General features: G+C 40.9%; 1 protein-coding gene across 2 annotated transcripts in view; it reads right to left on the bottom strand.

The window, feature by feature from the left end:
- The window catches only part of LFR (ARM repeat superfamily protein), a 40,781-nt gene extending 29,022 nt beyond the window's left edge, over window positions 1–11,759 (bottom strand). Inside the window, exons 1-2 of one of the 2 annotated variants that reach the window (XM_087693945.1) lie at window positions 11,353–11,759; window positions 10,146–10,321 (exon numbers count right to left, since the gene is read on the bottom strand). In XM_087693945.1, coding sequence (XP_087550071.1) covers window positions 10,146–10,321; window positions 11,353–11,602 — 426 coding nt within the window. In that variant the 5' untranslated portion in view covers window positions 11,603–11,759. The remainder of the gene's footprint in view (window positions 1–10,145; window positions 10,322–11,352) is intronic. The other variant, XM_087693944.1, reaches the window with a different exon arrangement.
- Window positions 11,760–27,195: the final 15,436 nt, after the last annotated feature.

The following is a 27,195-nucleotide window of genomic DNA, read 5'->3' as shown; positions in this document are numbered from 1 at the left end:
GGCCGATCCGCAGCTTTATGTTCACACTTCCGAGGATGGTTGTGTGCTTTTTGTATTATATGTTGATGATTTGATTGTCACAGGTGATGATGCACAACAGGTCCAAGAGACGAAGTCAGCTTTACATCGAACGTTCGAGATGACAGACTTGGGTCTACTCCATTTCTTTTTGGGCCATGAGATTTATCAGTCTCAGAGGGGGGATCTTTATCTCTCAACAAAGATATGTACAGGAGCTCTTGGTGTCTTTTGAGATGGAGGATTGTCGCGCCCTTTCTACTCCTATGGATCCGAACTGGAAGGCCACTTCCCATTCAGCTTCTCCTTTGGTGGATGCTTCCCGCTATCGTCAGTTGATTTCCTTGATTTGGCTTCTCAACACTAGGGTTGATCTATGTTTTGCAGTTGGGCTCTTGGCAGGGTTCATGAGTGAGCCTAAGACGGTGCATTGGCAGGCTGCTCAGAGGATACTTCGGTATTTGAGGGGGACGTCTGATTTAGGGATTCATTACCCCGCAAGGACAGATGGTTCAGATCTTGTACTTGCAGGTTGGAGCGACTCGGATTGGGCCGGTGATGTGGACCACAGGCGGTCTACTACAGGTTACTGTTTTACCTTGGGTGCAGGTGTTATCTCATGGAGTAGCAAGAAGCAGCCCACGGTAGCCCTTTCGTCTACTGAGGCGGAGTATCGGGCCGCGTCTTCCACCACATGTGAGGCTGTGTGGCTTCGGAGATTATTGGAGGAGCTTGGGTGCCCCCAGACTCGTCCTACTTTGCTGCAATGTGACAATGAGAGTTGCATTGCCTTGGCACGAAACCCTGTTTTTCATGCCCGGACGAAGCATATAGAGATTCAGTACCACTTCATCCGCGAGAAGCTTCTGGATGAGACCATCACTGTGGAGTACTGCAAGACGGAGGACAATCTTGCGGATTTGTTTACGAAGGCACTTTCCCAAGCTCTACTTCGGAGACATTCCAGATCCCTCAGGCTTCTGCCCTGCCCCGGCTCTGAGAGGGGGTGTTAGAGATCACAGCCAGGCAGGCAGGCAGGCAGGCAGTCGGCTGCACAGTCGGACTGTGCAGTTGGACTGCCACGTGGCAGTCCAACTGCCTGCAGCCCAGTTGGCTGCATTTAATGCAGCCGACCTGTCCTGTTTGCGCCCTATTTTTCTGGCTATAAATAGCCAAAGATTTCCACAGTCTCCTACTCTTCTTTGCTCGCAAATTACAGACCGGTGACACGCGCAGATTCGGTCTTTGTTCGCAAATTTCAGACAGGAGACAGTGCAGACTGCAGCGGACTTCGAGGTGAACAGCAGGTTGCATCGTCAAGGTGGAGACACGCAGTCCAGCGCACTGCGCCCGTGTATATATCTGCATATCTTTGTATTCAGCACACTTTATACAGCAGATCTTCATCTTCCACTGTCTCTTTCTCTCTTCTCTCTCTGCGTTCTCTCTCTCTCAGTCCTACGCTACCGCACCGCTGCACTCTGACAGCACAATGTCAAGAAATTTTAGGCTAGAAAAATGCGCCTTGACCTAAGGAACAACTATCAAGAAGAAAGCTTGAAGAGATATGGCAAAAATGAAGGGTTTATGTCAAGCTGAGCTAACCAAAGATTGAGAGAAGTTGAAGGAGTGATTAGTAGAGTTGAGCCATGCCCGACTGGGCTCTGATACCATGTAAAAATGTCGGATCTAGAGCATGGCTATGGAGGTTGAAAGAGGAAGAGTGAGCTCATGAGGTAACAGACATCAAGACCAAATGTCACACAAGTGAATTAGGTTTCAAGATGTAAGCTTGGACTCATAAACACAGTCTTGTGTGTTGACAATGACACAAACACTTTGCTGGAAGAACAAAAGGACTATGACATTTCATTCAAAAAGAGAGCAAGTACAATGCTTTATAGGAATAGACTAGGCTGTACTTTCCACCACTGTGCATATGGGATTCAGTATCTTGAGCCCACACTGCTCCATACAAAGAGGCTAAGCTGAGTGTGATTGCCAATATCTCAACAATCATGGACCGGAAGGTGCCCATGTTACCCACTCTTCCATCAGATCAAAAGCTCGATGGCGAGAACTACTGCATCTGGCAGGTTATGATGCTTGCCATTTTGGAGTCCTATAATTCAGCGCAACTTGTTATGAAGGCTATTCATTTTCCTTCTTTGCGAGATGAGTCCAGACTCTCTTCAAGTGATAAGTTAAAGCTGGCAAAAGCTCAAGCACATTGGGACAAACTCAATGCTTGCATTCACTCGTTTTTATTTCTATCATGCACTACAGTTGTTCTCTCTCATATCGAGCATTTGACGATGGCCCAAGAGATTTGGTTGGAGCTTGATCAAATGTATAATCGTATGACCGTCATGAAACGATTTTCTTTGGAAGTGCAGATGAGGACCATGAGTGTTAACAAGTCATCCTCTATGTGGGAGCATATTAACAAACAAAGGCAGCTTCAAATGCAAGTACAAAATGCAAGGAAGGTGATCGCTTCTGAAGACATGGCGATAACTCTTCTTTCACAGTTACCATCCCGTTTCAATGGTTTTTATTCCACCTTGATTACTTGTAGGCAATCTGAGATTCTTCAGTGAGAGGAGTTGGTTCCTACGGTCTTGGACCAAGAGAAGCAATTAAAAAAGACCAATACTTCTAAATCTGAGGCCTTGGTTGGTCAATCCTCTCAAAAGAAGAGGAAGGACCAAAAGAAGAAAGAGGAGAACAAATCAAAGAATGACATGAAAAGGAGTCCACTTGTCACATCTGTGGCAAGACAGGTCACTAGAAAAAGGATTGCTCCGATAAGGAGAAGGAGAAATCCTCCAAAGATTCTGGAGCGGTGGCTGCTCCCTCATCAGCTGCTTTCCTCCACTTGGAGAGGTGGTTGAGCAATTGACCCTATAAAGGGCTCTCATGTAGCATTGACGGCCCCATACACTCGGGAGTGGATTGATGACAGTGGTGTCTCACAACACATGACTCCTTCAACAAGTGTTGCTCATTTGCGACCTTCGCATGGCTAGATTCTCATTGATGATAGTTCTTCTATCCCTATTCAAGGACGAGGTGACATGCATCTTATTCCAAATCGACGAGGTGACGCCCATACATTGGAGATGCTTTATGTGTTGGCCTTGGGATACCATCTACTTTTGATGCACAAGATTTGTGCCCTCAACCTCTTTGTCGAATTTGATGTGGATTCTTTTCGGATTCTTGATCGTGGATCCTTTCTTTAAGTTATAAGGAGAATGGAGTCTATAAGTTGCGATCTTCTGCCTTGACTTCTCTTCTTCTTACCTCTCAAACTCAGTTTGAGCTTTGGCATACTCGGTTTGGCCACCTCAACTATGATTACCCTTAAAAGGCATCTAAGGGACAGCTTGTTCAAGGTTTGCCAGATATTGTGGTAAGCCAGCAGTCTTGTGTATCCTACATCCGTGGAAAGCAAACTCGCGATGCTATTCCCAGCAAGGCTTTGAGACGCTCTTCAACACCCTTGGAGCTTGTTTCTACCAATCTTTCTGGACCGATGAGGATGGAGTCCCTTCGAGGGAGCTTGTATTTCATGCTAATTGTGGATGATTACAACAAGATGATATGAGCTTATTTCTTGGAACTGAAGTCCACGGATTGGTTGCTCTTTGAGAAGAACTGAGCGGGCTAGAAACTGAAGACCTTACGATCGGATAAGAGCAAAGAATTTGTTTCTGATGAGCTTGCTCATTTTTGTGCACATCATAATATCCACCACAAGTTTGCTAATACAAACACCCCGTACCATGATGGAGCATCATCAGATACCTCAGTGTCTATGGGATGAGGTTGTGGCTACCGTAGTTCACATTCTTAATCAATCCCCTCTTCTGTTGTTGTTGGTATGACCCCTTATGAGGCGTACTTTGTCTTATTTTAGGGTTTTTGGGTGTAATACTTATGTTCACATCCTGAAAACACAGCATGACAAATTTGAAGCAACTTCCAAAAGACAGGTGTTTGTGGGCTACAACTCACAATCTCAAGGTACCCATTGTATGATCCTATTAAGCAAGATGTCTACACGAGCCATGATGTTGTCAAAATTAGATGCAGTAACAAAAGTATAAACATGTGCTGAAATAAATTGTGGAACACAAGATAAAAGAGAAAGGAAAGAAGGAACACTGAAGAACACAATACAAATGAGAACTCAGATGTATGCCCCAGAAATGGAATCCATATATCCAACACGAGACAATCACATACAACGGTGAGTCACTAGCTGCGTAGGCATTAGCACTAGCTCCTCTCCCGAGCAAGAGCAAAAGATTCACAAGTGTGATCATGACTGACTAACTAACTAACTAACTTAGAAGGAAGAGCCTAAATAAATAGGACAAAAATATGTCCTCGATATGATCAAGTTGACCAACATTTAATGCTGGTCAACCAGCAATAAATGCTAAATGCATAGTTACCTAAAACAAGGAACACGAAGGGGAATAGGACCCCTTGGAACAAGGTAAACGTCCAAGGTTGGGAAATGAGAACGCGAGGAATGGCACATGTCTTAAGTGCCCCAAATATGCCCTGCATGACCCAAATTGCCCCAAAGAATGTCCCTCTAACTACCCAAATACCCCTCAATGCTCCAAATTGTCCCAAATGTCCCAAAATTGACTTGATTATCCCCATAGCTCCAAATTGCCCTAAATTGCCTCAATTATCCCAATTTCCCTTAAAATTAGACAATATAAATGGATGATTACCTTGGAATTGAGGATAGCCTGAAATTTGATAGTGATTTGCAAGAGTTGATAATGCATCAAATTTGAACTTTGCATGGACTCCTGAATGGCTTGGGGATTGTCTTGACACTTTGAAGAGAGAGAGAGAGATTAGTGTGTGCACATTAGGCAATGGAGATGGGTGAACATGTGTTAGAAGGAGTGTGACACAAGCAAAAAGAAAAAACTTGAAAAAACGTCAATGTTTGGTCAACAGGCCTGGAACGGTCGTTTCAAACAGGGAACGACAGGGGGAACTGCAAGGAACAGCCTTGGGAACAACAGGAAACGTTTCCTAGCCATTTCACCTCCTCAGAGGGTTTGAAACGTGTTAGGCCGTTCCTACAGGCCAGAACGGTCATTCCCTGTTTCAATGGCTAAATGTGATCAAACTAAATATCATTAAAAATGCCTAAAATAATCTAAATAATGCCCAACCCTAAAGCATACATAGACTCACACATGAGCTGATATATTTACTAACACCCTCTCTCGGATCATGGGTGACCTGATACAATACAATGATACAATGATAATGAATCATAAAACATAGAACCACCAAGTAGAACCATGGATATCCAAGCAGTGGGTGCGCAAGCCACCACCAAGGTACCTCGGAGAAAACCTGATATCGATGTCGATCATGCTAGCATCTGAAAATAAAGAAGATCCTAGCATATCTCTATGTTTGTCCCAATGTCTCTCAATAGCATACATAAACATCCTGTCAAAAATGCCTCTGGAAACATATGTAACCATGGATTCCCCGCCTTTGGCCGTACCACCAAAGTGTCCCCTCATGTGAGCTCATGACTAGAAACCAATCTTGTTTGTTCTCTGTCAAACAGCCCATCATGAACCTAGATGTCAATCCTAACTCTAAGATTTGAACCTGCAAGACTTCGATCGATGCATCAAGGAAGTCCCTCTCTGAATTCTGTGCATCTGTATAGATGTAAAGATGAGACACGGCTGCCCTATCTGTTCACCCGCTCACACTCCCTCTCTAGCACTAGCCCATCATGAATCTTTCCGTAAATGACCTTCCTTCCCACAATGGTAACATTGGGTCTTCTTCGAACCCCTCTCTGAAGCTCCAAAAGCCTCACTGGAACGTCCATGTAACTTATCATCAATGGATGTGCACAGAGGAGCCATCTGTAGAGAATAAGAAGATAAGGAGAGAAAAGAAGGTATATGAAGAGGGAACACAACCAAATTGCACATACAAACTGCAAAAAACAAGAGTTCACACGCAATATTCACCAAAATCTGACCAAAACAAGAAAAAATCTGCTGCAAAAAGTCAAAAAAACAGCCAAAAACTGCTTGAAACAGCAAAAACGGCCGGGTAATGCAATCGACCAGCCACGAGAAGATGTAGAAACACCAAAACGCAGGCTGGAATAGAGTCTCTGCTCCTCAGAAATTAGAAGAGCAATCAACTCCTCAAAATCAAGAAATCTTTCACGGACGGAAATGGATGTTCGGAACTGTGCATAATCCTTTCCTAGACCATTCAAGGTCATAGAAACTAAATCATCATCTTCCACTGGCGACCCAATGGAAGCAAGTGCATCTGCAATCTTTTTCACCTTCATGTGGTAGTCATTGATGCTCATATTTTCTCTTTGCACATTATGCAACTCTTGCTTGAGCTGCATTTTCCTGGCTTGCATATTTGTGCTATACATTTTTGACAAAGTATCCCATGCCTCCTTTGGCGTACTTGCATCCTGAATATGCACAATCATAGAGTCTGAAATACTGATAAACAGCCAATACATAACTTTCCTGGCTCTCTCATGCCATGCTTTAAATGCCTGCATTTGTTGTTGATTGGGAACATCACGAAGAACTGGTTCTTCTTCATTTCCTGCAACAAATTCCCAATATCCTTTTCCCATAAGGAAATTCGTCATTCTAAACTTCCATGCTTGGAAGTTGTTCTTGTCAAGCTTTTCAGTGACAATCTGTGAGAGAGAATCAGACGCCATTACAAAACACTGCAAAAAATTGTCACTGCAAAGAACACAGCTTCAGCCTCATAAAGACAAATCTACAAAACTGTATAACAGTAGCTGCACAGCATAAAACTGGGCCTTTTCCTGAGTGCGTGCAGAAAACTTCCGCCTCCAAAACAGGCCCCAAAATGGCCTCAAATCAAAAAAACAGGGTCACCAAGGGCTAAAGCCCTTTCCCGCAGCATATACTACCCTCTTGCTTCACCGCGAAGGGCGTCTCAACCTGAGACAATGCACTCTTGCAATTTCCGGCTGTGCTACCTGCAGAGATCTGCTCCCAAAAACAAAAAATGAAAGCAACACTGCTCCTCTTACCAGAACACCGCGAGCTTGGCTTGCTTTCTTGAGCTCCTTACCACGAACAAGGCTCTGATACCATGTCAAGATTGTGGGAGAGAAGGAAGGAGTCTCACTTGTAGCTTTCTTGCTTGCACAATGGGGGAATACACACAGAGGTGGAGGCTGAAAACAGTTTTCCTCTTTTTAGTTGTGTAAGCCAAAAGAACTCTAATACAAAGAAATAGAAGAACCCTATATATAGGTCTCAAACCAAACTCAACTAACTAAGGTGGCATACTAACTGAGCCACGAACTAGAGTAGATAAGGATAGCTATCATGTAGCTATTATTCATGGGCGGTGTACCAACCGCATCTGCAACTGACACGTCGGTGACATAAATGCAAAACGGTCACCCTGGCATATCATGAGTGGAGCTCGATATCTCAACACTATGGATCCGAATTGGAAGGCTACGACTCATTCCAATTCTCCTTTGGCGGATGCTACCCATTATAGGCAGTTGGTTGGCTCCTTGATCTAGCTTCTCAACACTCATGTTGACTTAAGTTATGTTGTAAGTGTGCTGGCCAAGTTCATGAGTGAACCCAAGATGGTGCACTGACAGGCTACTCAAAGGATTTTGCGGTTCCTACAAGGGACACGTGATCTTGGGATCTATTATCTATCAGTACCAATGCTATAGACTTGGTACTTACAAGATGGTGTGATTCAGATTAGGCTAGCAATGTGGATCATCAAAGGTCCACGACAAGTTATTGCTTTACCCTAGGTGCTTGTACTATTTCATGGAATTACCCTATCTTTGACTAAGTTGGAGTATCGAGCAACATCTTCTACTACATGTGAGACAGTGTGACTTTGCTAGCTCTTGAAGGAGCCTGGCTACCCGCAGAGCAAGCCTACTGTTCTTCAGTGCGACAATGAGAGTTGCATTTCCTTGCCAAGAACTCTGTGTTTCATCCTCGGATGAAGCATATTGAGATCCAATACCATTTCATTCAGGAGAAGATTCTCGATGAGACTATTGCCCTAGTCTACTGCAAGACAAAGGACAATCTTGCAAACTTGTTTATGAAGGCACTACCTCAAGCTGTACTTCGACAACACTCCAAATCCCTTAGCCTTTTGCAGTGTCCAAGATTTGAGAGGGAGTGTTAGAGAACAGCATTCCTTGGACAGGCAAGTGTAGATTTGAGCACTTTCCAACAACTATACCAAGTAGTCTACGTGGCACATAGCTAACGTCAACAGGCGATAGGACATGTGGCAAGTCGAACAGCCTACAAGAGGTCGGATAGTTTTTGTCTAGCCTACATTATTTGATGTATTATTTGTGGTCTATTTATTGGCCCCAGTTTCCACACTCTTGCTCACTTGTGCTCTCAATTTTCCAAGTTGCTAACCGTGGGGACTGCCCTCACGGTTCATGGAGTGTGAGATCTTCGAGGTGGAGACATACGCAGACATACTCTCTACACACATGTGCATATCTACATCCTTATACAGCATTCTTCACTGTAGATTTTATGCATTTTACTATCTCTTTCTCTCTCTCTCTTATCTCTTTGTTTTCACTCTTTGACTTGGTCATACGCTTCTACATTGCTTCACTCTAACACATACCTAGTCTGAAAAGCAACCTTCAAAGTATCCTCAAATTTTAGAGAAATCTGGTGGTAACCAAATCATAAGTCGATCTTTCAAAATACCTTTGCACCACTCAACTAACACAATAAGTCATCAATGTGATGAAGGGAATATTGTTCTTTATGGTTTGCTTATTGAGACCTCTATAATCGATACAGAGTCTATACATCCCATTCTTCTTCTTTTGAAACAATTATGAATAGACAGCAACTAAGCAAGATGTCATACTTCCTTTGGCTAGCGGCCCATGGGGATCTAGCAATAGGTAGCTACTCAACTCAAATGTAGTAACCCGGGTTGCAACAACATCTACATCAATGATTGGAAAACCCAAATTAACTTGTGTCATATGAGGCAACACAACTAGTATGGAGAGGCGTTTGCAAGACTATCCCCTTAAGTAGAGCCCTCAAGTCAATTACCTAAGGAGCTTTCTGGTAGCAACCAATCAATCAAGGATATCAATTACTCTATGAGGCCTGGATGCCTTACACAATCATCATCATTGAGATTGATTTGTGTGTAGTGGTAGACCTAGGGACATTGCCCAATCAACAAGGACTAAAGCTCACAATATCATGATCCAAGGTATAGTAGCTTACAAGGACTCTCATAGGCTGGCAATTGACAAGGCTCGCCACAAATCAACATTCATTAGAGAGATCCTTTTAATGTACATTGGTAGAGATCTTGCCGTCCATCATCCACTCCCTCAGAGGCAATTAATAGCAACTCCAAGGAGACTCGTAGCATCAATACAAGCTTCGATAGTTGTTTTTCATGCTTGGGTTTACCATATCTTGTTTTTCATATTACACAATGGCAACCCTCACTACAAGCTTCGATAGTTGTTTTTCATGCTTGGGGTACCATATCTTGTTTCTCATATTACACAATGGCAACCCTCACTAGTGTTATACCCCCATCGTAGGTTCTTTCTCCCATTCTCCCAAACAACCTATGGAGGCCTTATAGATATTGATTTGTTCATTATTTAGTTTAACTAAACTATTGAGCACTTGTATTTCAATGGATTTTTTGTCATTAGCCATATCTTATTTTGCCAAAAAAGAAAGACGCACAATGACAAGCATTTTTGCCCAAATAAATGCTTGATCTTTGTTGATTATACTAATAATCAGCATTCTTCTTATGTTAAACGACTATCATGTTTGTACCTACCACTTTCAGCATAGTATCACTACTGAAAATTATATGTATCTTTGAACTATTAAGTAGTTTTACCATACTAAGCCTAATGGTATAATTTACAATGCAGCTTTGCCAAAGCATCCTTTGCTTTATCTTGAGAATCTACATTTAGGTAAGTGGGGAAAATAAAAGAGAGGACATGAAGACAAAAACTCCAATGAGCTACTGACCACATTTAAGAGAGCATCAAGAACCCCTGGTATTTTAGCAAGTGGAGTCGCATCTTTTCGTGGATCATCCTTCTCCTTAAAAGACAATAGTGTGAGTGTATTCAAGGCCCAAGTAAGTTCACTTTTGAGACCACTTTGTAAAGCCATCACGATTCTCTTGTTATTTTGATCTGCAACTGTGACAAAACAATAAACTGTTGTCAGGTCTTGAAGTCCAAATCCAAAAGATACACATTGCCATCCTGAGGCCTGATGAGTCATTAATCACTCTCCTGCAGGTTTTACCACATTGATGTCAGCTATAAACAAGAACAGCTATCCCAAAACCTGGTGATTTATTGATTACTCCCTGTAGCTTTTGCTAGATAGATGCCATATCTACCACAACAACTTCGATGAGATTGCCACCACTACCTTATAATGATCACTTGCAAGCACAATGCACACTCATGAGATGAAAAATACCACAATTGGAAAACCCAGACAATAGAATGGAGTCTCACAATACCCAGGCTAGCCCATTATCAGTATAGCAGATATTTTTCTTCAAAAAGCTAGATGTGATCCAAAAGCCTTGTCAAAGGTGCAGCCACAGCAACAAGTGTGAGATAGAAGGAAAGAGAAAAAGATGGTCACTTGCCCTATGGATCTTATCGATGAGTGTATGAAGTGAAGTCCAAATATTGATGCAAATAAATCACATGTGATGTCATGTGTGCTTAGGCCACTAGGGTGACAACTCAGACGAGTAGGCTAGGAGGGCCGTGTGATAAGGGCCAGCAATAACAGACAAACAAAGAACTTTGTGAGGATTTTGATCTTTGACGTGGGATTCATCAACAGACTTTTGCTTTTTTTTTAACATAGTTTTGCATATCAGAATTTGTCTTCCTAACAGCATGCACAGGCCTTTTTCTTTTTTTTTAACATAGTTTTGCATATCAGAATTTGTCTTCCTAACAGCATGCACAGGCCTTTTTCTTTTTAAATTGCAGCTTCGACATCTTTCACGCTTTCAGAAGACTTTATTTTTCCAGCTTCTAAATCTTGCACGCTGTCTCTAAGAATTTAACGGCGCAGCTCACAGGGAGCAGGGAAAGGGTAGGTGTGAAGCCCTTGGCCCTGCTGCTCTGAGTATTAACGGCAAAGCATGAAGCAAATGGTCTTAAAGCATCAGGTTTACAGCTATCGGTCAAGGACCTCTTACCTGCAAAGGAGTTATGGACTTGCAATGTCGGGCCCATCGTGCCCAGGGCTGCTGATTGGGGAGTGCCAGCCGATCCGGCCATCTCTGAGGTTGCGCCAGCTCCGGCTGCGGCAGCTGCTGCATTGGCGGCTGCGGCGGCTGCGGCCGCGGCGGCCGCCGCACTTGTGCCCGAGCTCACAGGCCTTCCTCTCTTGCCTGCTGAGCCTGCGACCCCTTGGCCTGCTGCGCCTCCCCCCAGCGGCCCCGCCATCTCGTTTCTTTCCTTTGTTTTTCTGAAGGGATGAAGCAAGGCTGTATTAGAGTTCAAAATTGCCGAGAGCTCAATTTCTGATTTCCACGGAGAGAGAAGCAAGGAACTGTTCCCGTGCGTTTCTTACAGAAAACTGTTTTCTGGGGTGTTCGCGGTTTCAATTCCAAAACGAGTTCACATGAGGGGTTTCTAAAAGCCCCCGGTTAATCTATACTATCTCTTATTTCGAATTTACCAAGGTTGTCACCAAACCTGAAAGCATCCTACATGGCAAAAGTTTATGTAAGCTCATATTTTTTTATTTTAATCTCTCTCTCTCTCTCTCTCTCTCTCTCTCTCTCTCTCTCTCTCTCTTTGTGTGTGCATGTGTGTGTGTAGGTCATCCCTGTAGGTCTCTTCATGAGTTTGGCATCGTCTCCTTGCACATTGTGTACCAACAAGAGTCTAAGCACCGTTGATGGTTTGACATCATCTCCTAGCAGATTGTGTGCCAACAGGAGTCTGAGCACCATCGATGGCTATGCAATTCTCTTCTCAAGTTTGGCACTCCTTGCAAATTGCATGCTAGTGGGAGTCTATCGTTTCATTGCACATTGTTGCAAACAAGAGTCTAAGCACCATTGATGGCCATTTTTCCTTGGTGATCCTCCTCACAAATTGTGTAGCACCATTAATGTCTACTTTGCCTTCTCTTCATGAGCTTGTCATCCTCATGGCAGTCTAAGCACCATCGATGGCTATTTTGTCAGAGCCTCGATGGGAGAGTCAATGTGCTGTGTAAAGGCACATGAGCATCGAGGGGAGAGATCTAGCATGCCAACCTTTGCCTTCTTCCTTTTTTTAATTAAATGTTGATTTTACAGAATACATTATTTAGTAGTGATGATAACACATGTTTTGTACAAGCGCATCCCAAATCTTATCAATAATCTCAATGTGTGTCCAAGGAGAGGATGCACCTCCAAGTGATGATAACACATGTAAGCATATAGGAACAAGTAACTTGGTAAACCATCTCTCTCTCTCTCTCTCTCTCTCTCTCTCTCTCTCTCTCTCTCTCTCTCTCTCTCTCTCTACACACACACACAAACCAGCTCTTTCTATCTCCAATATAATATGCATATTCTAAAATGCACACTTTATTGCTGCAAAATTTGGGAAGGGTTATCAAGTTGCATGTGATGCCAATAGGGTATGATGTGGATCATGGCCTACATATCAAGGGTAACATGCATATTCCCAACTCTATTTTTGGTTTTCAAGGTTTTTGATTTGAATTCTACTTGCATGTGTGTGTGTGTGTGTGTGTGTGTGATGGATGATTGCCTTTCAAATGTATTGAAAGGCAATCATCCATCTCTCTAGAGATCAACAATTTGAGAGGGTTTCGAGAGGGTTTTGGACCCCTGAAACGGATCATGCAGTTTGAGGATCAGAGATGCTTGGGATTCTTCCTCTTGGAGCTCTAGAGGCGCAAAGCAACAATTCTACAGAGTAGGAGGCCCCCACAGCTCGGCTCACATAAACAAAGAGCAGTCACTGACTTTTTCACTGATACATGACAGAGTATGGCAGATACCACTACTACTGCCACACAGCCTACAGGAGTACATCATCATTGGACCTCGCCTTCTGTAGGTGTCCCTTTGGATAGAGCAGTGGCACTTAGCCGGTCTAGGCACCCACATCCACCTGGAGGAAGGCCTAGTCATCCACACCACAGACAAATTAAAGCCATCATTGAGCGCAACAGGAGACAGATGCCAAGACGCCTCAGCCACGCAGAGATACACCTCCTTAGAGGACAAACATCTCATTGATGGAGAGTTTTCCTTTTTCTACTTTCACTTTTAGATCATTGACATGTTTCCCTTTTATAGGACACTATTTCATTTTTTCAGTCTTATAGGCATGTTTTTCATCTTTTCTCGTTCCACATGAGAAACACACCATCATTGTATGTATTGCTTTGGTCTCATAGGCAACATTGGCCTTTTAGAGACGTTAATATACTCTCTCTCTCTCTCTCTCTCTCTCTCTCTCTCTCTCTCTCTCTCTCTCTCTCTCTCTCTCTCTCTCTCTCTCTCTCTCTCTCTCTCTCTCTCTCTCTCTCTCTCTCTCTACACACACACACACAAACCAGCTCTTTCTATCTCCAATATAATATGCATATTCTAAAATGCACATTTTGTTGTATTCTTTATTGCTACAAAAATTGGGAAGGGTTATCAAGCTGCATGTGATGCCAATAGGGTATGATGTGGATCATGGCCTACATATCAAGGGTAACATGCATATTCCCAACTCTATTTTTGGTTTTCAGGGTTTTTGATTTGAATTCCTCTACTTGCATGTAGGGAGGGGGGAGAGAGAAAGATATATTGGAATATCATGGACTTGTACTATAAGGGCAATAATCCCTTAAAGGGCGGTGTTTAAGGGTTATACTTGCATGTGTGTGTGTGTGTGATTGCCTTTCAAATGTACTAAAAGGCAATCATCCATCTCTCTAACACAAACTATTTTTTGGCTTTTTATACATGTGAACTCCTTGTTAGGCACACCCAATGGGTGTGTTTGGGGTTCAAGTCCCCTTGAGTTTAGGTTTGTAATGGCAGGATGAAGTGAATTTACAAGGAGTGTTTTACGTTTATTTAAAAGACTCATTTTTTTGTACATGTAGAACCCTTGCAAGACTTCAATAATCAAACGTGGTTTCCTCTATATATTATTCATGATAGCGTATGGTAAAGCGGGTATAAGGGTAAATCTTAGGTACCCTTTGTACTTTAACTCCGTAGCTTGAAACCTTTTGTATATCCCATCATGCACTAATGGAAAAGCTTATGAGTGATGTTTTGTCTTGATTGTTTCAAGACAATTTGTGGCAAGCTAATTTCCAAAGGGGTTGCAATTTAGTGTGAGCATAATAGTACCATGGCCTCCTATTGCAAGTGAGATAGGAGCAAGACCATTCTCTCTTCAAATATCATGTGTACTCTATGGAAAGGCCAAATTGGCAATCGTTTTGTAGGAGTTTGTCGTTAGTATGAAAGAATATCATGGAGACTACTGTGTTGATAGCGCACACACACACGTACACAATTTTGCAATGATAAAGACAAGTACAATGCCAATATGAAACACTTTCAACTTTAGAGCTCTTATTTAAAATGTAAAGGAATATACAAAAAGGCATATTGAGGTCAAATTTTGGCTTGAAATAAATGAAACTTTTTAAGTAATCCTTAACATTGGGATGATTGCTTATATTAAATACACATTGCTTTTAAAAGCATGAACTAGACATTACTTTTACTTGATCTTTAAATTTGGGATGGGTTATGACACAAGATAAATGCTCCAAAGTTCAAATGTTTTAATAGAAAAGATTTACGTCACAATGGTTCTGCATCAACTAGACATTTAAAATGATAGAGCTCACAAATAATGCCACAATAAGTGAACATTTGATTACATAGCACTTAGCTATAACTAATGCTTAAGTCAATCAATGTTGACTTCTCAAAAAACAAAAAATCTTCCTCCTATTCAAGAGGCACCAATCCCTTTAGTGAATAATTAATACTCCCCCCACACCCCCTCCCCTTTCGTATTTTGATCATTTGTCTTTTGTTTTACATGTGGATAATCTGACATGAACTTTTAGTGTTTTGGCTACTCTCTTAAACATGCAGTGTTGTTGAGAGAGAGAGAGAGAGAGAGAGAGAGAGAGAGAGAGAGAGAGAGAGAGAGAGAGAGAGAGAGAGAGAGAGAGAGAGAGAGAGAGAGAGAGAGGAGTTAAAACAACATTGTGTTACAAGGTCCTTTAAGACATGTGCTTGTACGGGTCCTAAATAAACACCCACAGTTGCATGAGTACTAATGAGGAGCACTAGTATTTTAAATAATAACAAAACCTTTGAAATGTCATGTTTAAAATGACTAGCTTCATCTCAAAAAGTGGGAGAGAGGGGGGTTGGGGACCTTTTTTAAGGTTGAATGGCCAAAGGCTCACGTGTGCTTACCACAAAAAATATGCAAAGGTTTTCAAAGACATCGCTTCTAGAGTGTTTCTTAAAAAACCCCAAAAATTTCATGAAAACTGGAAACCCCCCCCCCCCCCCCCCCCCGATGGCCTTGGGGTGTTTCTTGTTTTCTATGAAAACCACTCAAAAACCGCCCCCCAAAAATCCCAATGTACACAGCTTCCAAATCTCTTTGCCTTTTACACACCAAATGACAGATGCCTAATCCCTACCTAGAAATAGCATAATTTGACAAAAGGAGAGGGAGTCAGACTATGCTACTTATTTCCACTCCCTTAGGTGTAAAGTGTGGGCATATGGTTTTCAAAACTAAGTTTAAGCATGGACACACAAGCTTTTACACCTCTGAAATACATACTTTGCAGAAAAGTGAAAAATAATATGTTTATTATCTATAGAAAAGATCAAAGTTGTCATGAGAATTTTTTAAATTAGCAAAAGTTTCCCACATAACTATGGCAGCTATGGGCCAATAGAGAGCCACACCATGTGGCAACTCTTTATTGGATCATGTTGTTTCTCCTCCAATCATAACTTTACTCTTTTCACCCTTCTACTAGTGTAGTCTTGCATTTGAATTAGGGGAAGGATGCCATAGTGCAGGGGGCTGCCATATTACTAGCTGCATTACCCTATTTAAGTAATTGGAGAATTTTGATTTGTGATTTGATTGGGTCCCCCATGTTAATGGCAAAATGTTATCAAGGTTATCGTTTCTATCTCGTTCCATTCTTTTTCAATTGTGAAAAGTTTCAGTTTTTGGTTTCACTTTTCTTGTTGTAATATTAAGCATGGTTGCTAAATCTAATTTGAATTTTAAAGGTTTTATATAATTATTATATGTTTTCTTATTATATTGAATATATTGCTTATCACTTTTTTTCTTATGGGAAGCCTAATTGCCATATTTTCCATTGAGATTTGATTAATAAATCACTTGATCTTGCATGTCGGCAATAAAACACCCAAACACTCAGTTAAGATTTGAACTTGATGGAGCAACCATAACCCATGTAATAACCCTTCTAATTGAGCTATTGCTTGGAGATAAGGGCACCTTTGAGCTCCCCAATTGTGGGTTTTGAGCCTTTGACCTCCCATAAAAACATATCTCAACCATTCGAGTCACCACTCATTGGTATGGTTAGGGGTGTTAGCAATTAGAGAGTTAGTACCATTGAGATGAATGGAATATTACAAGGATAGGAAAGAGTTTAGAAACTTCTCTGTTAATGCATCAATTTTTGAAATGTTTGGTTGGCCTTCGTTCTAATCTTTTCACCCTTAAGGACAAAGGCATTGCAAAGTGTAGGGAGTTCACTAAATGTAAACCCTTACTATCATGTGTAGTCAAGACCTAATTTAAAAATCCTTATCTATAGAATTGTCATGAATAAAATATGCATTTTTTCTACTCAACTCGTGAATATCTCCATTGGATGATACCCTTCTAAATGTGCAAAATGTGTTTAAAAATGGATTTTAAACATCCATTCGTTTAAATGCATGTGATAGATTTATATATTAATGAGTGACCATCCCCCCACCGAAGCTACAAAGCCACCTAATTGTAGGATTTGAACCCCTCACCTACAATTTCTCATATGATTATCTTGTTGATGGAACTTCCACTCATTGGAGGAAATGTTCAATAACTTATGGAAGCTTAGTTACAAATAACAAGTGATAGTATATCATGTGGCTTACCTTTTTAATTTAATTAAAATAGGTTTGGTTTTCCTTCCAAATATGGTTTTAACTCCATTCAATTATGCTTTACATGATTGAAAAGTAGTAATTGTAATGTTTGTTCATCGTCTAATTTATGAGTAAGTCTGGTGGTATATGAGGATATATATGGATGAGTGATATGTCCAATGGCAAAATGTGGTTCCTGTTATAATTTTTTCCATAGGTATGTTTTTCCATGTATGATCTATTATGGATTGGTAAACATTGTGATTGTGGTGTATGTTGTTTTGCTTGATATTTGATACATCGATTTACTAATATTGTTTTGTGTAATCTACAAAAAATGTTTACTAACATTGTTATTTGCAATATGTTGTTGTAGTCAATGTTAAAATCTATTGTAAATATGAATTGTTGTTATTTTAGAATGTTGTGTGCATGATGTTTTCAATCATTGGAAATAAAAAATAATGTGTATGTTTTTCTTGTGAGTATTCATAATTGATTATGATTTTTTGTTTTGATTAGAGTACGATTTCTTTGGTGTTGTACTATAGAGCTATTATGTGTCCACTTCTCTAAGTTAGCAGTTACATGTGAGGGGTATTTGTATTTTATGTTTATATTAAAGTGGTTTTCAATCTTATTTTTTGCAAAATTTTATTTGTAAGTTTCCAACTAGTTATGGTTTATTTTTTCCTTTTTTTTTGTCTATTTTTTACCAAACGGTCTACATGTATGCCATTTTTTGGATTAGGCTTAATATATGAGGTTCTCTAGGTTTGATATTCTAGAACCACAATGTGTACTAGTCCATGTGTAGTAATATTTAATAGGTTAATTGTAGTTGTGCATAGTATTAATGTATATGTTCAAATTATTGTGTGTGCTTTTGTTGGATGTACTAAAAATTGGCTTTTTGAAACTACGTTATTGTTGTTGTCACCTATTTGGTATATGTTATTTGTTGTATTAATATCCAGTTGTTATATTGTTCTTTGTATCTAGTTTTTATCTAGCTTGAGCTTCCACATTTGTATCGATGAATTCAATCCCCTACTCAAATAGCTTAATTTGTTGTGTTCTTGTTACCTCTAGCAAATGGAAAGACCTAGCATAATGTTTACCATTTTTAAATAGACTTGAAGTCATTTCTAGCTCTTAAATGTAGGTACTTCTAATGGCTAAAGTGGGACATGATGAGAAAAGGTCCCTAAATACCCAATGGTTTCAAAATCTCAAGAGACAAGGAGATTTAAAGGAAACACATGGTATCCTAAAAATTTTAGAAAAGGAAACTAGGGTTCTTTTATCCATGCCAAAAGCATACCCACTTATGAGTCTCAATGCCAAGCATATATAAAGTTCTAGATCCTAGAAGATGGTAGGGTTTAGAATATATAAAATGATTATAGTTGTCCCAATATGGAATATCTAAAGTCATAGGCAGCACCTACCTGTGACCACACCCTATTGTGTGTTGCCTAACAACTATTGTACCGATGCCCCTTTGCGCAAGGCCAACATCTCCATGACCAAATTCCTATTGCCCTTGAGGCTCTTGACTCGAGCAATTCCCCACATCAACATTCCTATGCCCACGTGGCTTCACTACTGCAAGGTTTGCAAGAGCCAAATTGGAAACAACTACTCGAGTTTGCCAATTCCCTGTTCGAGGAGTATGTTGAGCAAAATCATCGAGCCATTCTGCCCCATGATTCGAAGAGGAGGAGATTTTGGATACTTAGGTGAATGCTTGGGAGCTTCTTCGTTGTTGGTAGAACAATCTTCTACTTGTAGGGGAAAGAGGGGTGCACTTTGATCTTTATCCCCATGAGTTGGACTACGATAGGTACTTGTGTGGTTTGGGCATTCTGCTACAAAGTGACCAAATTCACCACACGAGAAACAATGGCCAGCAAAAGTACCCCCATTGAGCCAAAACCAAAGAGGCCTCATATCATTGCTATCGAGGCACAACTAGTTAGGCCTCTTTCTTACTGTGCCCATAGCATGCATAGATTATTCGTATTGGTAGCGTTCAGATTGGGGGGCACCAACACATAACCCACTATAGCTAGAGCATCCTTAAGAAGGGCCCAAGGGCAACTCAACTTCCACCCATTCTAGACATGCTTGGTTGAGCAAACATTGGAAGTCCGCCACGGGATGCCATGAAACATGTGCACTAATTGTTTCCCAAAGAAAAGTTGCTATTGGGCAAGAAGAAAATCTAATGCAAAAGGAGAGTGGAGCACAACCTCATCAAAGTAGACCATACCCAATAAGCAAAAGTGTTAAAAGGAGCAAGAAATATCAAATACCTACAAGGAGAATAAAAACTTTGCCACAATTGCCTTTCCAATCCAATGCTTCCAAATTTCCCTTAGCACATCATAGGGCCGGAGTGGTCTTGAAGTTGTAGATACCTTGTATTGAAGGTACTTAAAGCTAGATAATGTGGATGAGCCCAAGATACCATGAGACACTTGATGAGGAGTAAAGACAATAAAGAGCTTGCAAATAAATCTTAACCTTAATTCAAAGTGTTTAAGCTAATCTTAGAGGCACATTGCATAAAAGAAAATGCATGAATTTGTCAACTTGTTCAAAAACTCAAGCCTTAAAATGGATTGGTGCCAATGGTGGAAGAGGTAAAGGATATAGGGAGTGTGCATCGTATCTCAATTGTTAAGGCAGATGTTATGGCAACATAATGAAATCATGAAAAAACATAAAAATTTGAACCTAACAAAGCCTATAAATAAAATAAGTGAAAAACCACTTCAACTCCACAAAGAAAGTATAAATTCAAAAGGTATTATCAAAAGCTATAAAGTGATAAAAGGTAGATTTAGAAAATGGTCAGTGAGTCATTGAAAAGTGCAATGTTTGGGCATGGTTAAAATGTGGAACCATTGCTCAAGTACATGCTATAACTAAACTTACGTTAAAAGACTCCGTCCTTAAAGTGATAAAAGGTTAGGATTTAGGATATAGCTCATGAATGAAAAAGTGAAATGTGTTTGTTGGTCAAAAGTTTGCAAGTTAGAGTGTTTGCAATAATTGTCAAAGCAAATTGCCAAATGATCCAACTAGAATGAATGCATTTTCATTAATCTTATGTACACCATGCTCAATGTAGATGGGAGAAATAAGGGATTGTGAAATGGCACTATAACTTGAATGAAAATAAGTTATCAATAAAATATATGATATGGTTAATAAGAAGCTACTTGAAGAAGAAGAAGAAGAAGAAGAAGAAGAAGAAGAAGAAGAAGAAGAAGAGGAGGATGATGATGATGATGATGAAAATAAGAAACTAAGTGCTATTCATTTTTGGAATCAAAAGGGAAGTGTATTAATTCAATTTATAGAATTATATCATGTTATAATCTAACATTGTTTGAAACGAAATGATATATAGTAATGTTGCAAAAATTTTATTTCTTTTTATATAAGGAGCTCAACAATGGGACTTGGATGATATTCTCCTATTGGCATTGGAGTGGCAATGGTAGATGGATTGACGAGGGGAGTGGTGGCATATCAAGCGAAGCCACACTTGAATCATGTAGCTCATTGAAATATTGTATGGCAAAACAACAATGATTGTGAACTACTATGGTCGTGTTCACTTTCTTGAATGGTTTAGCTTTGTTATTTTCAAGGGATTCAAAGGAGAGAAAAGTCGGTTCGAGGCAAGACTATGAGTCAACTAGGTGAGAAATGGTTTGAATTCATTAGCTTTTTTCTTTTCAAGGAATTCAAATGAGAGAACTAGTTTGTTTGGGGCAGGATTATTAGTCAGCTAGGTGAGAGATAGCTCAAGCAAGTAAGAGAGGAAAGACATGAAATTCCACCTTCCATGATGCAATCAACCTTATTCTTCAAGCTTTAGTGATAGCTTATTGATGATGATGATGATGTGTGTGTGTGTTCCAAATAAATATAATTTTGTAGAAAACATATTTTTCTTTCTTGAAGACATTTGCTTTTTTGAGTCTAAACATTATCTTTTCAATCTATCCACTCAAATTGGTCGTTACAAACTAGGTTGAGGTGATTCCCACAAGAGGTGATACATTGATGCATTTTTCCAATTGTGGCGATTAAATCAGGGTGAGGTGGTGGGGTGGAAGAGTTGAAAAGGCACTAGATGGTGATGGTTGATCACTTTTTGGATGGTGATGGATGATAACCTTTCAAGTGGCAATGAAATTTGGTGAAATTGATGGGGTAGAGGTGAATGGATTCCAGTACAAGTGATGATTAATGAAGGTGATGATCACTTTTCAAGAAGGGAATATCATGTCTAGTGACCTTATATGCATGCCAAGTGGTGATAAGTTATTATACAGTGTACAAACTGAGCTTTAGCAACTCAAGTACTAAGTGAATGAGGCATTTCAAAGCTATATCAAGTCACTCAAGGTGACGATGTGTAGCATTTGAAGTCACCAATGTATGTATCTCTAGCATAGCCACCTTGACAAACACTATATTTTTACCCACAAATTAGTATTATGCAAAGAATTATGGATTCAAAACTAACATCATGGTGATGGAAACATATGGTTGAGGTGATCATGATGGTACTCAAATTGAAGACTTAGACTAGATGTGAAAATCTTGATGCTTATGCTATCTATGGACCTTATTACCTAGATATTATGCACAAAATTTCCAATACAAATGTAAAAATAAAGGAATTATAGAGCATAAAAACTAGCATGCAAGTTGATGGGCCGATGTAGTCTCGATGTAGTTGAGCTGATGTAAATAATACTCCATTTGGTAAGAAGAATCACTATACATCTAGATGAGTGAAGCTATAGTTAGCTTAACAAAGATTGACATAAATCTTGTTATGGTTGTTAATTGGGTAAATTCCTAAACTATCCTAGTATTTACTCATTCAGTCATTTAGTGAGCCATTTTGTATGGACTTGTCCTTCCTATTTAAACAATGTGTGTTTTGGAGTAGAAGAGCCTCCTTTTTTGGAGAGAAAATGGCTCAATCGTTTTGGTGATCTCAATCTCCTATTCTTCAACAATGGGTTTTTCCTAATTTTCCTTATATGTTTTGGATAAGCCATGCCTTCTCTAGTCAAAGAGAAAATGGCTCAATCCTTTCAAGCACTCAGGATCTCCTATTCCCCCATGTAATGAAAATAGAAGCAACTACAAAAGAGACAATATTTTTGTATTGGTCTTGACAAAAATACTAAAAATTTCATCATACAAGGAATGCATTTTTTACTCTTACTATTTGAAGAGTCTCCCTTCTCTCAATGGATTTAAGCCACCTCTCATATTGTTGGCTTGTGCTCTAACTCTGAATCATGTATGCCTCTCCACTCAATCCCATTGAATGAAAGAAAAGACACATGATGCAAACAAAGGGATTGGCCTTCTCAGACCATCTACATTAGATGGACCTCAAATAACAAAGAGAAATGCTAAAATGAAGATTAGAAAGAGATCAATCAAAGTGAAATCTTTACCATGTTTTCCCTTAGAAAGAGTAATTGTATGTTTAGAGGCACCATCTTACCCCCTAAAATCAACCCACCTACTAGTGCAAAGGTAGGCGAGTATCTTGTCCACATGAAAAACTAAGGTTGATCTCAAGAAAGTGGAAGATTGTATGAAGGATTTTAAAAATGAGTATGAAGACCAAACAATAGATTTAGAGCCAAGTGCTCAATGATTATTGAGCACAATGCTATGGCTAAATCCAATAGGTCCAAAGACCTTTGGGAGAACTAAGTGGGACTCATGGGTATTTGAAGAAAAGAAAGTACAACCTATTTCATTTGAAGGACAAATTCATAGACGACAGAGATATAGATGAACAAGTACAAATATGTAGATTTGAGCATGATAGCAAACCTAACCGACACTAATGTTACCATTCTCTTAAGGTTGCTACTTAAAGAAAACCCACTTTTGTGGAGAGATTTCAAAACCTATATGGATGAATAAGAAACATTAGCAAGTGATGAGCAAAAAAAAGCCTACAAATCTAGCATTCCAAAAATCATAGAAAGCCATGGATATGTAAGGCATGATTAATTAAAGATTGAAAAAGTGGTATAGTCTTTTTGGCAACAAGATAGAGGGAGTATGCATAGAAATGGACAATTTGAAGACCTCTCCTATCAACCTTGTAAGGTGCCTGCCCATATGCTGTCCAAGCACGCTTTTAGTGGTCTATCGAGAAATGAATCTAAGCATCGTTACCCGACACTCCCATGGAATGTTCCGGGTTTTGTCACCTAGGGTTTCCCAAATCCGCCTCGCAATGGAATGTTCACGGCCGAACAGCATTCTAGCATCAGATCCTAGACATTCTACTTTACGAAGAGATACCCAAGCTGAAGCAGACCCGTGCCGCACTTGGTTCAAAGAGAATGGGAAATGAGAGGGATGTGCCGCTCAACCTCTCTACCCGTAGGGCATAGTCCCATTCCGGTCCCCTAAAACGGCATGAATTGGGTTCTAACCTAACAATACCTAAAGATCAAATGACAGTAAAATTGGGTTCCGTCCACCCACTTCCCGCAATGGGCATTCTTTAGTTATCTAATTAGGTCCTATCACATTTATGTATGACATTCACGATCAGTTTTCTTAACTAGGCCTTTTAGGGAACAGGATTCGTTTGCGTAATTTACAGCATTGATACGAAAACAAAACAAGGAGTCCTTTTTACAAACAAGTTCCTTAACTTATCTTCAAGTTAATCTTTGTCTCCTGCCCATACAAGAGAATTATATATCCGTTCTATACAATAGAAGTACTCGATCCAAATCACATGGCACCAAATTTTCCATCTTTTATCTAGAATAGGATCTTCCAATGCCCTAGATGTTGGGCTCATGGCAGCCTACAAAGGGGTGTCCAGAGCTCCACTAACCCCAAGCAACCTAGGAGTGAGACACAACTTCCGTGGTTCACCTTTTCACCACTCGACCTTCGGCCCCTGAATCAAGCAGCGCCCTCTCAGGGTAATCCACGGTGCGAACGTGGAGATAATCCACCCATGCAAAATATCATTCCTTAATTAATCCAATTAAGAATCAAGCACAATCATGGCAATTAGCCTAATATCATCTTCCAGCGAAACATTCCTTCAATAAGAACCATGGCACTGTCACGATGCATTTAGAGAATGAAGCCCGCCAAGTAGAAATTGAGTTGAGCCATGAGTTGGTGCATCTAGAGAATGAAGCCCGTCAAGTAGAAATCGAGTTGAGCCATGAGTTGGTGCATCTAGAGAATGAAGCCCGTCAAGTAGAAATCGAGTTGAGCCATGAGTTGGTGCAAAAAGCACTCAGCTTGCCTAACAAAGTGGACAGCCAAGACAGCATTAGCCTAGCTAACATCTCCGACCCCGAAGTTCAAATTCATGCCAAAATGGTACACGCCCTATACTCTAGCCAACAAAAAAACGCATTGATGAACAGAATCAACGTGCCAATGCTAGAGAGCATCGTTGCCAAGTCCATTGATGAGGTAAACCTAAATGGCTTCGTGAGGAAGACGATACAAATGTCAGAAAAAGCATTGGCCCCACTGATGAAAGATCCATGGGTGGAGAGTCCTCGGCCTCCAAAGCTAGGAAATTTTCATCCTCAAAGGCCTCTATCATTGGCTTCAGAGGGGTCTTGATGGCCATCATAAGAGAGGCACTAGGGAAATCAAAGAAGATGAGGCAGTCAGTGAGACACCAAATAGATCCCCTTCACACAAGAACAAGAGCAGTCCAACGAAGGGACTGTGAGAGAGGAAGGAGAGTGAGAAGAAAGAGAAAGCTGACCTACACAGAGCCTAATGTAAGTTGTTAACCCCAAGTCAAAATGGCGGAAAAATGGAGGAAAAAGAAAAATGAAGATTAAAAAAGAGCAAAGACACGCAGATGACCTCTAAAGATGAACCGGGGCAAAAATCGCAACCTTAAATGAAAAAGCGCCTCAAAAAACTCAGAAAACTCTTGTAAAAGAGCGCTAGGCCCCCTCCTGTGCCAATTGTAAAATATTAGATGGGTGTAGGCTAGAGGCACAAAGGCAGAAGAGGAAAATGGAAAAAGGACCTTGCCACAATGGCCGGTCATGTAAAAAAGGGATGGGTACCCATGCGATTTTATGGTTTGTATATATAAAGTTCAAAAAGTGAATAAGAGATCATTCTTTGGTGTGTGGCCAAAGGAGTCTTCTTCTTCTTGTCTCCTTCTCATCTTCTTGCTTGTGAGTGCTCTTGAGAGAGGGAGTGTGAGAGTGTGAGGGAGTGAGTGTGTGAGAGTGAGGGATCAAGAGGGTGAAGCTCTTCACCATCTCCTATTCTCTTCTTCTATTCTCTTCTCTCTTCTTGCACACACTGCTATGGAGGATGGAGCTTGGAGGTGGAGGACGCTTGAGGATGCTTGAGCTAGCATCTAGGATGGTCGAGCTACCAGCGTGTGTGAGAGAGGAGGCAACTCATATCAGCACTAAGGTAAGCTCACTACACTCGTAGGATCGACGGCGTGTTGGCTAGGTGAGAGATAGCCATTAGAGCTCGCTTGGAACGCTTGAAGCAATAAGCGGTTCGTGGGTCTTGGTGGTTGTGCGAGGGCTCCCACATTTTGGTTCCGTTGCTGGGACCAACGGATTCAAGCTTGAGCACTTAGGCGCCTCATATCGAGCATCGAAGTAAGGGATTCATCCCCGAAATGGAGCTTGAGATAGGTAGGAAGTTTGGGTGTTTTTTATATTCAAAATAAGTAAGTATTTTGGGTTATTTTGTTTGTTTGATGATTAGGAAACATGGAGAAATCATTTCAGTATTTCGCTTTCGATTCTTGTTGCATTTAGAGTAGGATAGGATTAGGAAATTGCACCGGAGAAGGGTAGCAAAATAGGGTAAAAATCATGCAAAAATGGCAAAAAGCTCTTATGATGCCTAAGATCAGCAACAAGTGAGTGATTGGGGGCATCAACACCATACCCGGGAAGGGGTATAAGAGCCAAGAAGCCAAGGGAGGACTCATTTGCAACCATTTCAGTGTGAAAGAGAGAGAGAGAGAGAGAGAGAGAGAGAGAGAGAGAGAGAGAGAGAGAGAGAGAGAGAGAGAGAGAGAGAGAGAGAGAGAGAGAGAGAGAGAGAGAGAGAGAGAGAGCTACCGCCCGATTCGATTCGATCGCACCAAGATGAGCCCACCACTCTATCCAGGTATATGAATCCCTTCTCTTACCCCCTTAGCTACGATCTAGAGGTTTGTGCCTGGTACGATTGAGTGAATCACAAGAAACGATCGAAATCAAACTCGCATTGTTTATGTGCACCACGCTCGGCCCGTCCGAACGGTCACTTCTGGGCCGAGTCCCAGAATCAGCCCTCGGCTCCTTGCCATTCGGCCCATCCAGCCAAAACCCTAATCGGCCCACTCAGCCCATCCGAGTCTACCATTCGGACCGTGGCAAATTCGACCCTCTGCCACGTGTCAAACTCGACCCTCGGCCCACTTGCCTCGGCCCAATTACCTCGGCCAGTCCAAGCAACCTTGTCCGAATCAACCACTCGGCCCATCCGAGCCAATCCGTCTGAGTGACCTCGTCCAAGTCGGCTCCTCGGCCCATCCGAGTCCACCCTATCCAAGTCCCAAATTTGCCCTCGGCCCATGTGTCTCGGCCCGTCCGAGTAACCTACTCGAACCCTGCAATTCGGACCAATGGGGCCGAGTGTAGATTTTTACCAAATTTTCAGAAATTCGACCTGACCCGGCTAGAACTCAGCAATGCAAACTATTGAAAGCCCTTAGGACGCTCAGAACTTGATTCTGACACACAGAATGGGCAAAATCGTAGG

This window comes from Lygodium microphyllum, chromosome 15 (assembly GCF_053477565.2).
Source record: "Lygodium microphyllum isolate KBCC chromosome 15, Lygodium_microphyllum_v1.1.10, whole genome shotgun sequence".
Classification (NCBI taxonomy): domain Eukaryota; kingdom Viridiplantae; phylum Streptophyta; class Polypodiopsida; order Schizaeales; family Lygodiaceae; genus Lygodium; species Lygodium microphyllum.
This window is presented reverse-complemented; position numbering and strand designations above follow the sequence as displayed.